Source organism: Narcine bancroftii, chromosome 1 (assembly GCF_036971445.1).
Source record: "Narcine bancroftii isolate sNarBan1 chromosome 1, sNarBan1.hap1, whole genome shotgun sequence".
Lineage (NCBI taxonomy): Eukaryota > Metazoa > Chordata > Chondrichthyes > Torpediniformes > Narcinidae > Narcine > Narcine bancroftii.
The window spans coordinates 454,152,610-454,169,788 of NC_091469.1; the positions used below are offsets into that span (position 1 = coordinate 454,152,610).

Below are 17,179 nucleotides of genomic sequence, written 5' to 3' on the forward strand. Positions count from 1 at the left end.
GTTTAAAATTATGAAGGGAATAGATAGACTAAATGCAAGTAGACTCTTCGCCCTGAGAGCAGGGGAGGTTGAAACAAGTTGAGGGTAAAGGGGCAAAATTTTAGGAGAAGCATTAGAGTCTGCTTTTTCATTCAGAGTGGTGGCCGAATGGAATAATCTTCTGGAGGAAATAGTTGAGGCAGAGTCAATTCTTTCATTTAAGAGGAGGCTGGATATATACATGGATAAGAGGATGTTGGAGGGTTATGGGCGGAGAATAGGCGGAGGGATCTAGCGGAGTTGTTTGAGTGAACCGGCGTTGACTTGTAGGGCTGAGATGGCCTGTTTCCATGCCATAAACTGTTATATGGTTATATGGTCATCTGATTTTATATAAGTATGCAACTCAGCAAAATGGCATACCTCTGGACCATAGTACAAACACACACAGTACACCCTACACAAAAACAACATGTATACATAGTGATCCTATATACACATACACACACATATAAATTTGTGTGTTTCTAGAATTGTTCAACAGTTCCACCACCTGCAGGAAGAAGCTCCTGTACCTCTTCCTTGAAGATAGTGTCTCAAAGATACTGTGCACTCGATAGTAAGGGCCATTAATGATTGGGCCCTCTTTAAGCACTCTTCCTGTGGATGTCATTGATAGGGAGAACCCAGTAATATTCTCAGCAGTTTTTATCAGCCTCCGTACTGACCTCCGATCTGATGCTTTGCTACTATGGAATTAGGATTGTGGCCGGTAGCCTTGCTCTCCTCAATCCTCCTTCAGAGGCTATGCCTTCCTGACTAATGAGGAGATGTTGTGGATCCAGCATAAGTCATCCTTTAAATGGACTCCAAGGAACTTTGTGGTCCCCACTCTCTTTACGATGGAGCATTGATACGTTGTGGGAGTGGTTTTTCATCCTTCTGAGGTTCACAATCATCTCTTTTGTCTTCTCCATGATGAGACTGGTTGTTACTCTTGCACCAACTGTACAAGCCTTTCATCCTCTCATCATTGTTGGCAAGAGGTCAACTACTGTTGTGTCATCCACATGATTCTTTTCAAGCTGAACCTGGCATTACAGTCAGGAGTTGGCAGTGCGAATCATAGCAGACTGTGCACAGAGCCCTGAGGTGCGCCAGTGCTCAGTGTGATGGGGCTTGAGGTTTTGGTGCCAACCCAGACAGATTTGGTCTTTCTCTAAGAAGTCCGGGATCCAGTTGCCAGGAGAAGTACTGAGTCCCAGGGAGGAGAGTTTATCCAGCAGCCTCTGATTATGTTGAATGCCAAGCTGAAGTCAATGGACAAAAGCCTGGCATTTGAGGCACAGTTCTCCAGGTCGATTAGGATGGAGTGGGAGGGTCAAGGCTATTGCCTCGTCTGTGCATTGATTTGGCTGAAAGGCAAACTGGAATGGGTCCATTGTCGCTGGTAGGTGCATTCTGCTGCACTCAGTTACCAGTCACTCAAAGCACGTCATGATCATTGAGGTCCAACTACTGTCACTCTCTCTCTCGCACCAGGAAAATGGCGGCTGCCTTGAAACCAGGGATACTCCTGGAGTGAGATAGTGAAGATATCCATAAGAACCTCAGCCGGTCCACAGTTCCAAATCCAATTCTGCCCACGTGGATCATGCTCGAGCTCCAGCTGCACTTACATCAAATGCAGGGGTCAAATCAACAATCTTTCTGCCGTCTCATGTGGTTCTTCTATATTTACACATTATTGATTAATGCACATTAATGCAATCTAATGGAGCATTAAACTAGAACTTACCAGTTCAAAGCTGGATGATTATTATTTGAGTAATGGGAGTGGTGAGATAATACGAGATCCCAATCTGCAGCCAATCTTTGAATCTCAAAAAAGACTGGTCTAATTCTGTCAAAAGAACATTCTATTGTGAGGCATACATGCAACACTAGAAACTACCTTAACAACATTCAAAGTAGTTACGGGAGGGCGAGGAGGGCATATTATCTCACCACTCCCATTACTCAAATAATAATCATCCAACTTCGAACCGTTAAGTTCTCATTTAACGCTCCATTAATTTTCATAATTGGGGAAAGTGGACTGGGAGCACAGGCTAATTGATGAAACAGTTGAAGAACAGTGGAAGATTTTCAAAGAAATATTTTGTAATGCTCAACAAAAATATATTCCGGTCAGGAAAAAGGGCAGCAAGGGAGGGAAAAATCAACCATGGTTAACAAAGGGAATAAGGAGAGTATAAAATTGAAGGCGCAGGTGTACAAAGCTGCAAAGAGCAGTGGGAAACTGGAAGATTGTGAAAACTTTAAGAGACAACAAGGGGTAACAAAGCGGCTAATAAGAAATGGGAAAAAGGATTATGAAAGTAAATTGGCACAAAATATAAAAACAGAAAGCAAAAAATTTTATAAATATATAAAACAGAAGATGGTGGCCAAAGTTAACATAGGGCCCTTGGAGGATGAGAAAGGAAAACTGGTAGCAAAAAATGAGGAAATGGCCGAGGCATTAAACAAATATTTTGTGTCAGTCTTCACGGTGGAAGACACGTCCAGCATGCCCAAGTGCGGAGTTAAGGATGCGAATGTTGGGGAGGGCCTTGATAAAATAGTTGTTACAAAGGAAGTAATGATAGAGAAACTAATGGGACTAAAGCCAGACAAATCACCTGGTCCTGATAATATGCATCCAAGGGTTCTGAAGGAAATGGCAGAAGTTATAGTTGATGCATTGGTGGTCATATACCAAAATTCCTTGGATTCTGGGCAGGTCCCAGCAGACTGGAAGACAGCAAATGTCACACCACTTTTTAAGAAGGGATGTAGGCAGAAGACTGGAAATTATCGGCCAATTAGCTTGACGTCTGTAGTTGGAAAAATGCTTGAAGCCGTCATTAAAGATGAAATAGTGAAACTTTTGGAACGTAAGGGTTCAATCAGGCAGACGCAGCATGGTTTTAGAAAGGGAAGATCTTGTTTGACAAACTTGTTAGGATTCTTTGAGGATATAATGGGTGCGGTGGATAGAGGGGAACAGGTTGATGTTGTATATTTGGATTTCCAGAAAGCGTTTGATAAGGTGCCACACAAGAGACTTATCAGTAAGTTACGGGAAAGTGGAGTCCGGGGAAGTATATTAGCCTGGATCGAAAATTGGTTGTCTGACAGGAGGCAGAGAGTTGGGATAAATGGGAGTTTTTCAGGTTGGCAGAGAGTGGTAAGTGGGGTGCCGCAGGGGTTAGTGTTAGGCCCACAACTGTTCATCATTTACATTGATGACTTGGAGGAGGGGACAAAATGTGGTGTAGCCAAGTTTGTGGATGACACCAAATTGAGTGGAAGAGCAAATTGTAATGAGGATGTGGAGAGTCTGCAGAGGGATATAGTTAAGCTGGATGAGTGGACAAAGGTCTGGCAGATGGAGTACAATGTTAGTAAGTGTGAGGTTATCCACTTTGGCAAGAAAAACAAAAAAGTTGAATGTTATTTAAAGGGTGAAAAACTAGAGCATGCTGTTGTGCAGAGGGACTTGGGAGTGCTTGTGCATGAATCGCAAAAAGTTAGGTTGCAGGTGCAGCAGGTTATTAAGAAAGCAAATGGAATGTTGGCCTTCATCGCTAGAGGAATTGAATTCAGGAGTAGGGAGGTAATGTTGCAACTGTATAAGGTACTGGAGTACTGTGTCCAGTTCTGGTCTCCACATTTGAGGAAGGATATACTGGCTTTGGAGACGGTCCAGAGGAGGTTTACTAGGTTGATCCCTGGGATGAAGGGGTTGACTTATGATGAAAGATTAAATCATCTAGGATTGTATTCGGTCGAGTTCAGAAGAATGAGAGGAGATCTTATAGAAACATATAGGATTATGAAGGGTATGGATAGGATAGATGTAGGAAGGTTTTTTTGAGCTGGCTGGGGAAACTAAATCGAGAGGACACAGTCTCAAGATTTGGGGGTGTAGATTTAGGACCGAGATGAGGAAAAATAGTTTTTCCCAGAGAGTAGTGAATGTTTGGAATTCTCTAACTAGGAAGTGGTTGAGGCTGCCTCATTAAACATATTTAAAATTCAGTAGATAAATTTTTACATGATAGAGGAATTAGGGGATATGGGGAGAAGGCAGGTAGGTGGAGTTAGGTCATAAATTAGATCAGCCATGATCGTATTGAATGGCGGAGCAGGTTCGATGGGCCATTTTTGGCCTACTCCTGTTCCTACTTCCTATGTTCCTATAATGCTCGTTGGTTTGCTAATGTGAGATTTCAAAGCTCAGTGGTCTTTTTATTTCACATGGTCCGAAAGACCATAGGGTAGATCAATAGACCTCCAGTATGTGGCACAATTCATTCGGCAGCCTGTTAAAAAAAATGTCCCCTCCATCCTCAGACGTTTATTGTAAAACCTGTTAAATGTTCTTTCATTTGACCATCCCACCTGATGGATGATATCCCAAATGGGGACTTCCGCTCTACTAGCAGTAGATGTAGCTGCCACTCTTGTTGAGTGAACCCCAAAATGAGTGGTATTCACTCTGGCCAACCTCATGGTCCTCTTTAGTCATCTGGCCAGGGTCTGAGAGGATGTCTGCTGATGCAGTTTCCTGTAACATAAAAACAAGAATCTCTCTTCCCCTCATGTTGCAAGTACGTTCAATATATTGTCTCAGATACAGCACCACACATAATCTTTCATCCTCTTGATAAGCGTACAATTTAAACTTTGTTCCCTCACCACCTGGTTTATTATGTTTCAAAAAGTCACGAACATGAAATTCAACAAAATCATTTTCCCAAATGATATAGTCTGAGTGTAAACAAGTTAAAGGCTATATTCTTCGGGTAGAAGTCAAGGCCACAAGCATGAGCAATTTCCGAGTTTTATCATGTGTCCAAAGTGTACGCTGGCTACAAATGTCACAATAAATCCAACACAACTTTAACATCCAAGATAGCATGATAACGTGGCATAGGCAGACGTAAGTGAAATACTCCCCTTATGAATCTTGAAATCAGGGGATGATTCCACACAGAGTGTTTGGTGTCTCGTAGAGTCAGGAAAGCTGCCAAACCACTCTTGGCCATATTGATAGTATTATAACTGGCTATGTGAACATAAAACAAATCAGTAAGGAAATGCAAAAGATCTGAAACTGAAACATAATGAACATTTAAACTCTCATTAAAACAAAACAGTTACCATTTGTTAACATAAGTGGTTTATTGTTTCTGAATTGACTTTCTCCATGAAGCACAAATAATGTCCACCATTTTCAGCTACAATCCTTTTACGCCAAATGTTTCACATCAATCCTGCAACATAAGAGATCGAGGTGAGTGAGAGGATGAGGAAGGAGAGATACTGGTTGAACTAGCAGTTATTTGTTCCTTCTCAACAATAAAGGCCATTCTAGCAGCATCCAATTCAGCATTGGGAACCAGGACTGGGAAGTGCAATTTAACACCACCAGGAGACCAATGGCCCCGTCCTCCTGAACTTTATGCAGGCATTTAGCTACTAATGAGAAGGTGAGAAAAGCATAGAAATACAGTTCTGCCCAATAAATCGTAAAGGCATCTATGGCTTCTGCCTGGGGGTCTGGCAACCAGGATACATACCTTGGTACTTGGGCATTTAAATGAGATGCAAACAGATCGATCTCTGGCAACCCAAAATTTTGTACTATCCGATTAAAACTCTTTTTCCCCCCAACATCCATTCTGTTCGATCATTGAACTTTTTAGACATCAAAACCACCTGATAGTTCAGATGCCCTGGCAAGTACGCAGCTGTAATCTGGATAGTCCTTTCGATACACCACCTCCACATCTATATTGTGAGCCAGTTACATGATGGACTTCAAACCTCCCATTTTATTCAGATATGCTACTGCTGACTTGTTGTCTAACCTCATCAACACGTGTATACCCCTTTTCTCTGCACTGAATGGGTTCAGTGCCATCTGAGCTGCCAACATTTTTAGAAAGTTAATGCCAGATGCTGATGCCAGTCGAATCTCTTGAATAGTCCATCTGCCTTCTGCAGAGGTAGTTAAGTCTGTGGCACCCCATCCTTCACCACTAGCATCTGATTGGATTTCCATATCAAACTTTCTAAACTCTATCATGGCATAAGCCTCCAATACATTTGTCATCCACCATGCAAGTTCTGCTCTAGCCTCTTGTGATAAGTTCATAGGTCTATCAAAATTACCCCTGGTGGCCTTTATCTCTTTCCAGGAATCTATATTTTAGTGGACCGTACTGAACGGCTAGGAAAGCAGCCACCAATTTCTCAATTACTTTTGCTACTTTCCATATAGAGGGATGTGATTCTGCAATCAAAGCACGACAAGCCTGTAGAATTTCCACCTTTTTTATCTTCTGGCTGGGTTATTTTCATAGATTCCATATTTAAGAGGAACCTGAGGAATTTAATTTCTCTGGTTGGGCTGAGGACTGATTTTTCTGGGTGTATAATAAATCCCAGTTCCTGCAGCAGCGCCGTAGTGGCGTCCACTGCTCTCTGTGTTTCGCCCATGGACCTGCCGATCACGATGGTGTCATCCAAGTAACCCATCATCATATGTCCCTCCTTTCTGAGCCGGGGAAAAAACTGGTTTCAGCAATTTGGTAAATATTCTGAATGCAGAACTAAGTTCATTAGGTAGTGCCATATATTGCCACAATTCATCCTTCCAAATAAACCAGATACTTTCTAGAGAGCGGCTGTATATATACTGAATAATAAACATCTTGTAAATTGAAGGACGCCATAAAATAGCCCTTGCATAATAATGACATAACAGAGTGATTCATGTCCATTTTAAAATTTTGTATAAGACATACTCATTTAGGTCAGATAAATCTAAGATCACTCTCGATCCCCCGCTTCTCTTAGGCCTTGTGAACATGTTTGAGATGAACTCATTCTGCCCGGCAGCAGCGTTCTATTTCGTTTTAGCGTTCTAAAGCCATAATCTCTATGTGTAGCTTCCATGAGCTAGGGGCTGCACGTATAATTGTATAAGCCCTTTCTCATAATTAGAGGGAATTTCTGTGGGTCAAACTCAATTTGATACCCAGACACTGTATGCCATACATTAGCATCAGTAGTAAGATTACACCATTGGCTAAAGAACATTGTTAATCATCTGCCCACAATCTTATCATCATAATTAGAAAATGCACTCAGCTGTCTATAGGTGGTGCTCATTTTTTCGACGCGCTTGACTGGCGTGGCTGTGCAACCTGGCTCGACCTCTGTTAAGAGCTTTGGGCAGGAAAATTCTGCTGCTGCTGTCTCCACAGAGGGCGTTGCCCTAAAAAATGCCTGCGTGGTGGTGCCACCTGAGAGGGATATCCTCTCTTCAAGTCCCCCGCGTACCTGCGATAGCAATGAAACATAGAAGTTGCTCTTACCTGTACTCTCAAGCCTCTAACCACTCCAGCCGCAGCCTTCTGCTGCTCATTCAGGTCCTTCATCTGATTACTCAGATCATCACCAAAGAGAAATTTAGTGAACAGAATTAGCGGGTTTACATAAATGAGCATACTAAACATTTAGATCAGGCTTTATCAGCTCCTTCCGGAAGGTATCAAGTTTGTAATTGGCATGGGGGAGCAACCCCAGTGCATCTTGTTGTGTCTCCATTACATCTGACAACAATGTCTGGGCAAACGCAGTGATACCTTTAACCAGAGAGCTCTATAATCTTTGCAGCTTCATGTCCTAGGCTCTCATGGGGACGTTCTAATTGTCCCATATCGCGGGATTTACTTTTGGTACATCCAGCAGAGGGCAATTGGCTGGGCAGGGTTTATTTTTTAATCAAGTCCTCTAGCACCGTCTTTTCAAAGACATTAGATACCAGATATGATATTGACCCTGCAATTTCTTCATTGAGGGGCTTCCCAATGCCCCTCAATTTTGCTACAATTGATGGAACTTTTCTCTCATCCTGACCAATGGGAGTCATGTCTTGGGGGTTAGAGGACTCGATTTCCAGGTCTGGCCCCTCAGGCTCTCCCCCTGCTCAGAAGGCGTTTGTAATTTACTCACGATTGCTGAAACCATGCCTCCCAACCTGTCCAGTCTCAGCAAGATCTCCTCATTGGTCATAGGCTCTGCACTCTGGCAGGCTTTTGTGTCGGACCCAGATCAAGCGAGTGCCCATGGATCAGAGACACTTACCTTGACTTTTCTCAGGCATTTTGTGTGGTGGTCATCCTCGCCCGTCAAGCAGGCGGATTAATTACGCCTGACGAGTGGGTCGTAGAGCGGTCGGGCTTTGTCTTACTAAGTGAAGGCACCTCCTCTTCATTTCCACTAGAACCGAGGAGACGTATCCTCATTGAGTTCGTCCTCCTGTGGCAGCATTTCTATATCGCTGCCAGATACATCGGACACCAACTTCAGTGAAGCTAGGTCAGTGCAGCCAAAAGGGCCCCACCCTCAACGAGGGTAGGCCGCTGTCGCTTGATCCCACCCCCAACGGCGGTAGATTGGCTTGCCCTGACCCAACCCCCAACCAAGGTAGGTCAGCATTGCTGCTTCTCAGCGGGTTGACTGCTCCCCGGCAGGCCTACTGGTTCTTTGGTGCTTCAATTGCACTGTAGGAGCACTGTGAGTTCAAGGCCTTTTTGCTGCCCTCCTCCCCCACCTCAGGGCTCAGGAACCTCCCACCAGCTGCCCTGGATCGACTTTTGCTCACCTCCTTCAAGGGAAAACCTCCCTGGGGTTCACATTTGGCCTCCATACGTTGGTCAGATCATCTTAAACATGATTTACTGACTTTTTTCGAAATTTTGTTGATGCTCAAAATGGTGCCTGTGCTGCGTGCTGCAAGTCAAACAGATGATCTCATATTAGCAAACCAATGAGCATTACAAAAATCAATTAAATTTAATCATTATTTGAGGACCCACAATGTATAACATCCTGTGTTCTGAAATGTGAATGAATAATATAATTAATCCTAAAATTTAATACACAGGTAATTTTAATAAGATTCTTGTGAATTTACTTGTACTTGTTATCTTTAAAAATGCACAGAAAATTTTATATCCCGTCATATGAGAGAAGCTTATTCTTCAACATGAGATGCACTCATTTTTATTTATGTTTTCAATTTAGCCAGAGAGAATTGCATTGGACTGTGAGGCTTTGGGCAAAAGAATACTTAAGGATTTATCATTTTATAATCACCTTCTTAGCCTAGTGACAGCATTCACTTCTAAATGAGAAGGTTCAAGTTTTAAGCACAAATATATGCCTTGACCATATATTTAGGACTGACTGTTCAATGTTGAACTGAAATTAGTTGACTTTCAAATGAACCATTGAAGAGGATCCAGGAGATTCGATGGAGTAAGTGTGCTTTGTAATCTTTTTTTAAAAAAAAAATCAGTTTTCAAAAAATTAATTAATTTGGAAGCTGTAAAATGAGCAATTGAGTTACAAGAGGGACCTCTAGTGTGCAATCAGAGGTTGTTGTCAGCTAAAGAGAAACTCTAGTAGCAATAAATATTATCCATCAAAATAATGTGCAGTTGATATCATCAGATGCAAGGATCGACAATGAGATAGACAACAGACTCGCCAAGGCAAATAGCGCCTTTGGAAGACTACACAAAAGAGTCTGGAAAAACAACCAACTGAAAAACCTCACAAAGATAAGCGTATACAGAGCCGTTGTCATACCCACACTCCTGTTCGGCTCCGAATCATGGGTCCTCTACCGGCATCACCTACGGCTCCTAGAATGCTTCCACCAGCGTTGTCTCCGCTCCATCCTCAACATCCATTGGAGCGCTTTCATCCCTAACGTCGAAGTACTCGAGATGGCAGAGGTCGACAGCATCGAGTCCACGCTGCTGAAGATCCAGCTGCGCTGGATGGGTCACATCTCCAGAATGGAGGACCATCGCCTTCCCAAGATCGTGTTATATGGTGAGCTCTCCACTGGCCACCGTGACAGAGGTGCACCAAAGAAAAGGTACAAGGACTGCCTAAAGAAATCTCTTGGTGCCTGCCACATTGACCACCGCCAGTGGGCTGATATCGCCTCAAACCGTGCATCTTGGCGCCTCACAGTTTGGCGGGCAGCAACCTCCTTTGAAGAAGACCGCAGAGCCCACCTCACTGACAAAAGGCAAAGGAGGAAAAACCCAACACCCAACCCCAACCAACCATTTTTCCCCTGCAGCCGCTGCAACCGTGTCTGCCTGTCCCGCATCGGACTTGTCAGCCACAAACGAGCCTGCAGCTGACGTGGACTTTTACCCCCTCCATAAATCTTCGTCCGCGAAGCCAAGCCAAAGAGAAAAGAATGTGCAGTTATTGTGATACTGAGCAGCAAGGCATTTGCAATTTATATATGCAACATAAGCACCCATTTTAATATAATAATCTACACTTTTTAACTACATTCAAAATATATGCAAATTTAGTTAATAGCTTGTCTCAAAAAAATGAGTTAATCACGGTGAAGTATTTCCCACTTGGCCAAAGCTGGTTATCATTCTTATTGCCTGTATTGCATGTAGCAAGTTTCTTAATTTTTTTGAAGCTCAGGACTGCTGCTGGGGGCAGATGGCAGTGAACACCAGCACAAAACCTGCCACTCAAAGTGTAACAGATGACTGTAGCTCCAGAAAACCGTCCCTTTGTTTGTCTTGCTAATGAGTGTCCTCATTGCTGCAGACTTGAATAGTTAATGATTTGTAATTCCTAACCGAAACAGATGGTGGAGCTAGAGGTAAGGATTAGTCATTCAAAGCACAAACCAAAACCTGAAAGGCAATTGTGCCTTTGCAGTATTTGGGCAGTGTCAAAAGAATCTGATCCCTTATTTATCTAATATAAAAAAGTAATTGTAATTTGTAATCATCATTCAACATTAGCTGAAAAATATTTCTGATATTTGTTACATCATGAGGCTGACTTCGATGTTTTCTGACCAGATTAACTTTTAATCCATACCTTATTGAATTGTTGGAAAAGTAAAGTGACATTGTGAACTCTTTGCTATAAATAATTTAATTGCTTAATACTGTGTAATGATTACGACTAAGACTGTACCATTGCGTCAAACTCTTCTCATGAATGCAAGCTAACAAGCTTATTTGTGAATTTTTATGTGCAGGATGGGACATATGAAATTGCAATGATATTAAATTACATTGATTTACAAATTATGGATAAAGTATTGCTTAAGTAGAAGTATTCTGAAAGTTTACAGTAGGGAAGAATAAAACTTCTTTTCACACATTGAAGCAAAGTGTTCAGCAGTATCAACCCGCCTGCACAGCCTACGCGTGACAGGCATGCAAAGCCATGTTAATGTTCAGAATATGAATTATCTCCGGGTGGCTCCATCACAAAGTAGAAAACCAACTGTGTATATATCAGCAGACCTGATGGACTCCATGTGGCTTCAAGCCTGAAAACTTCACTACTTTGACATGTGACGTGCTCTTTATGACTGTGACAGTACTGTCAGGGAGGAATGGCAACAATGGCAACAAGCCCCCTTCCTAGCTCTGCACTCTGCCACCCCTGGTGTTGTCCGGCTACACACTCCCCTGTCTGCCTAGTTACGGACAGCAGTCCTTGAGCACACAGGGGGATGTGGGTGAATGGGCCACAGCTGCCTGCCTGGACACAACTACCACAATACACAGACCTGAATGATGAGGGCACACAAACAGTATGATATGTATTATTCTCATCAATAAAATGTCTCCATGAATTATTGTCTTTGTATGTAATGTACTAGCGGCTTTTTACCAAGATTCGGTTTTGGAGGGGTCTACTTTTTTCTCCTCTGCACATTTCTCTCTTTTTTGTGTTTGTTTCCTATTCATATTCCAAATGATTCATAAAAGCCAGAAAGTTGGATGACAGCTCTGTTGTGGAATCATTTTCATATTGGCTACACAGCTTGCCATTTCAGCTTTTTGTTTTCTAGTCTGACAAAAGAGTTGTGTGTGTTTTTTTTTCCCCAGATCAATTTTGACTTAAACAACGACTTTGAGAAAGAACAGCTTATTGAAGAAAATCAAGATCTGAAGGAACAAATTACCTCATTGGTGCAGGATGCTGAAAATATCTCAGAAACCATCATTTTGAAGGAAATGGAAATACGTGAATTAGGTAATGTTGGATTCTGCAAATAAACTGAGTGCAGAAATTAAGTATTTTCTTGAGAAATCTGCAACAAATTATGCTTTTTAGGTGATATCTAATTTAACCATAGAACAAAAGGCTGTTCATTGTTGTCTGGTATAGATAAATACAAGGTGTGTACTTTTACAGGTTTGTTTTAGTAAGTAAATATTCAACAGGTGTTTTTTTTTCCTGTCAGATGATACAGGTGCTTTAGTTTACACATAGTAACTGTTTCATTTTTATCTATGAAACTTCAATACATATATTGTTATTTCTTGAATCTTACTAAAACATAGTTATCATACTCAAGCTGATACAAAAATAATTATTAGTAACTATTGTCAAAGCTTAATAGATAACTGTATTTTAATTTGTTGCACATTCTTTTCCAAGATGAAGTGCTCCTCTTCTTTCTTTCTTTCTACTGGTTTACTACTTTTATCGCTGACCAGTATAGAAATATTGACTATCCCAAAGAGATTCAGATTGTTTTCATACATGGATGAGGTGTAATGAATCCATCCAAAGGTGGTACCAATAAGAAATTCATCAGAGTTGCTATTTAATATTTGATATACCAGGAATTTTAAGAAAATTTTAATTCATACATATGCAATTTGATTAACTTATTTTTGATAACTTAAACTACATAGGTGTAATATGCACACCTCTTTTTTGCAACAAATTGTTGCTGGCTTTCTATGAACTCTTTAATTGAATGCTTTACTCTTCAATTGAAAATGAACTACAAAAATGTTCTTTGTATTTTAATTGATTAGATATAGTACAAGAAAATATTAAGTTGTATTTGACAGATACCATATTACTTATTGCTGCTTGTGAGCTAATTTAATGGTGTGTCTTGCTTTTGATGAGAAGTGCTTTGAGTAGATAAAGAACCACCTGCTAAAGCACTTTGTATTGGCTGTGACTAACAGACAACGACGTTCATGGGCTGGGCACACAGCCACACTTGGCCCTTGAACTACTACCTAACATCCATTAGACCAGCCGGCTAAACAGCAGGGGCAGTGCAATGAAGGTCAAGGGTAGTGTTCAGGGTTAGTGTCCTGCTAGTTCCTCCATCCAGTATGGATTCCAGTATGCTACAACGTTTGACCTTCAGCAATGAGACATATGAAGATCTGATTTTCACAGTTTGCTCTCCATTTTCAGGAAGGGAACTTGCAGTGCTAAGAGAGAAAAGTGCAAATACTGACCACAAAATGCAAAAGGTATTGTTTATAAATATAATTTGTTGTTAGTTAACTTTAACACACACACACACACACACACACACACACACACACACACACACACACACACACACACACACACACACACACACACACGCACAGTGTGATTGAGTTCTAAAGTTATTTAAAATAAATATGATATTGTAAGTTTCTATGAAGGGAGCACATTTACAAATATTGACACAAAATATTAACCGTTCTGTTGAGATATAAATGACGATATTAAAAGTTATTTCTTGTTATTCAGTTGAATGATGAAATATTTGCTTACAGCGTTCTCTGTTTGTAGTTACTTCAATCTGAAGAGTACTTGAAAAAAGCATTGGAAACTGAAAAGCAGAAAGGGAAACAAATGGTGAGTTATTGTTAAAGATTCATTGATCATCATAAAGACAAGATGGCTTCAGTAAATGTATTGTTTGACATACATGTAATTATGAAGATAAATATTACAATGCATTTAATAAAGTAAAAGAATTGTTGAATTCATGTTGTTAAATTCATATATGAAGTTGATATGAAAAATTCACTTCTGTAAACATAAATTGAAACCATTTCCGTATATTTCAAGACTTAGGCACATTTTATAACATAAATACTCATGATACCATGACTGTTCCATAAGTTATCTTCTGAAGAAACTATTTCAGATATATTCAATGAACTTCAAGACTACCTTTGCTAATTTGATATGTAAATTTTATATTCAATATTCTTTTAATGTCATGTAATAAAACAAATATAATATTACATAAAATTGCATTTAGTCTGCTGTCAACAGAAATAGTCTGTCATCCTTTACAGTCAGAGAAAAGAGAGTCTCTTGAGAGTCCCTTGAGCATCCATAGATTTGTCTCCAATGGTGCCACACAGACCAATCCAAACCATTGGCAATCCAAACCTCCAACATGATGAGGAAAGCTTCAGTCTTTTGCATCACGATTCCGATCATTGGTTCTCCTTCAGCCAATCTCTAGCAGCCCACAGCCTGGGTTATTTGCCTCATCACCAACAGCCCATTGCCTGGTGTCCTTCAGCATGCAGCGCCCTCACTTGTCTACCACTGTGGTCATTATCCCGTAGGGATGTCACTTCTGCTTTTCGTTCTCCAATGGGGTTGGCCTTGCTGTTTTCTGATGCCTGAGCCAGTCCTCTGCTTCCCCAGAGTCTGAAACCCCTCGATGCTGTTGCTATATTGAGCCCAGTCGTAGAATTTTAAAATAAAACATTGTCAGCTGCTTTAACAGACTACTTAAAGCCTGTAGAAAGCAATCAGAAGTAGGACTAGGCGGTAGACTCTTGTCTCTACTCCCCACTCTCCCCGGGTCCGAACCAGCCGCAGCTTTGCCGTTTCAGCATTTCCAACAGTGCCACTATTTTTTTTTAAACTCTTGTTGATTGCAAGTACTTTTTTTCAGCAAAGCACATTATTTCTTGTATACGGTGCATTCTACAGCATGGCTACTGTAAATGGGCCTTTAGATTACCCCGTACTAATGACAACTTTGTCTCTCCAGAGATGGTACCTATTCTGAAATTCTTTTTATAAAAAAAATAAATGTGGTAAATGCCACTGCAATATTACAATTTCTCTACAGCTTGTTAGGTCTGCTTTGTTCATGAATGAGTGAGACAAACACCAGACTGAGTCGAAATCAGGGTTCTTTGTTCTTTATTACCGGATTGTAACACTTGCGACTAAACATGTTAGTCGGAGAATGCATTCTGCCGTTATCAGCAAAATGGTGATTTTTTTATACCCTTGGATATGTGCTTAGAACATCATCATATCATTACTTGTCCAATGACTAAAACTGTTGCTATCCTTTCCCTGCTAGCTTCCTGCCTCTCAATTCATCAATGTCTCTCTTATCTTGTAAGTACAAGGATGCATTCACATCTTGTTACAGCCCTGTACATTCCCATCTCATGATGTTTTACCTAACAGGAGTACAAGGACACCTCCCCTTCTTGTTACTGCCCTGTACAGGGTAACTCCCTACACATTCCCATCTCATGATGTTTTACCTTACAAGCTACAGTTTATTTATCTGGCATTGGACTCACGGGGTAGAAATTCTTCTCAGACCCTTGTGTTAAGTGTGCAATGTGGTTCAAGTTTTGAGGAACCTAATTTCAGAGTATAACTATTCTATAAAGCACTTTTAGCCCGAGAGATAGAAAAATTAAATTACTTCAGCATAATCCTAAATGAATCCTGTGCAGCAGATTATGCTTTAAAATAATATCTAGTTGTCAGTTGTAACCTGACAATGATGATCATTTTAAAACAAAAAATAAAATCTAAATGATTCCAAGGCTTGTTAAACCTTCGTTGTCTGTTTAAAAGATGCACATTTACATTATACCACAAAACATAATATTCTCTTACGCACTCATTGATTCTCGTTGAACAGAAAACACCCAAATCTATTTGAGTCAAGTCTCCTCTCACTTCTCTACAAGCCTGTCTTCTTGTAAATCTTCCTCAGATGACATTCTAGAATTAGCTGAGCACATTTTCTTCAACCTGCTTCCATTACATTTACAAGCTTACTTCAATAAGGAGACCAATTCCGTACACACTCTGCCAGGTGTGGTCTAGGCAATAATTCCATCCTTATAAATATAAATTCCACCTTTTAATATTCAATTCTCATAGTTACAAACAGTAATATTCTGACAGCTTTCCTAATTTCTCACTCTAAATGTATACTAGCTATTTGCAAATCATGCACAAGACCACCCAAATCCCTCTGTAGCTCAAGCTTCCACATTCTTTCACCATTCAAAAATGTACTGCTGTAGCCGTCTGCTACGAAGAAACTCACACACTTGCAGTGTGGGAGGTTAAGCTCTGACTTTATTGAGGCTGGAAATGCTCCTTTTATACAGTTGGAGTTCCCGCCATTTGGTTGATTGGCTGACATCAGCCGCATGAATAACAAAAACGGGATCCCCGCCCACGGGAACATTCTTGCATATGAATACCCTTCTTTCCCAGCATGGTGTTACTCTGGTAGCTGGGCAGCCTGGTCAGCGCCATTTTAGGGCTCCTGGTCTTGTATTGCCCCAGCTTCCAACCGTGCCGGTTCGTTATACTTGGGTTTGCGTTAGTGAGTTATGCTGCTTTTTATTACCGCACGTTGTGCCAGCCTGATCTCCGCGGTTGTGGGCTGCCACACTTCTTTATTTTTCCTGGCGAAATAGACCATTTCTTATTTTCCCACTTTATATTTAATTTGTAAGATTTTTGCTTATACCCACTTAACCTATTAACTGTATATTTATTGTTGCCTCTTTATATTCTCTTCACGACTAGCTTTTCTACTTTATTTTGCCATCAGCAAATTTTTAGCAACCATCCAAATTATTTGTATAAGTTGATCTTTAACCAACCAAAGGAAAAACATTTAAGCCTATTCTCTCTTTCCTGTTAATCAAGTGATGCTCTGTACGCATTAATATATCATTCCTTCATTCTGAGCTTTTGCTTTCTACCATAACTGTCAATCTTATCAAATACCTTGTGGAAATCTTGGTACAGGTGCATCCACCAATTCTTCTTTAGCTGCAGCACCTACTAATATATTCATAAGAGTTTCATAAAGTTACATAGCAAGAAACAGTCCTGTAGCCCACCAGGCCTGTGGTCCATGCCTATCATTCCCTCTGATGAAACCATCTTGACTTTAGCTGATTCCCTTTAATTTAGTGCTCTGATATAAGTCTTTAATAATTGTTTCTAACATTTTTCTTTT

The 17,179-nt window shown here is 40.7% G+C and overlaps 1 protein-coding gene and 1 long non-coding RNA gene across 7 annotated transcripts in view; one reads left to right on the plus strand and one right to left on the minus strand.

Moving 5' to 3' along the window:
* Nucleotides 1-17,179, plus strand: part of LOC138751799 (uncharacterized protein C10orf67, mitochondrial-like) — a 207,618-nt gene that overhangs the window by 49,955 nt on the left and 140,484 nt on the right. For all 5 annotated transcript variants that reach the window (XM_069914605.1, XM_069914606.1, XM_069914604.1 and 2 more), the window contains 3 exons: nucleotides 12,000-12,147; nucleotides 13,339-13,397; nucleotides 13,708-13,773. In XM_069914605.1, the coding sequence (XP_069770706.1) occupies nucleotides 12,000-12,147; nucleotides 13,339-13,397; nucleotides 13,708-13,773 (273 nt within the window). The remainder of the gene's footprint in view (nucleotides 1-11,999; nucleotides 12,148-13,338; nucleotides 13,398-13,707; nucleotides 13,774-17,179) is intronic.
* LOC138751798 (uncharacterized) lies at nucleotides 394-8,844 on the minus strand. Of its 2 annotated transcripts, none has more exons than XR_011350193.1 (5): nucleotides 8,705-8,844; nucleotides 7,413-7,475; nucleotides 5,191-5,303; nucleotides 4,429-5,095; nucleotides 394-1,882 (listed from the first exon to the last, which is right to left on the minus strand). It is a non-coding gene; the product is annotated as an uncharacterized lncRNA (long non-coding RNA). The 2 variants fall into 2 exon arrangements; XR_011350192.1 differs by having other exon boundaries at nucleotides 2,664-5,095.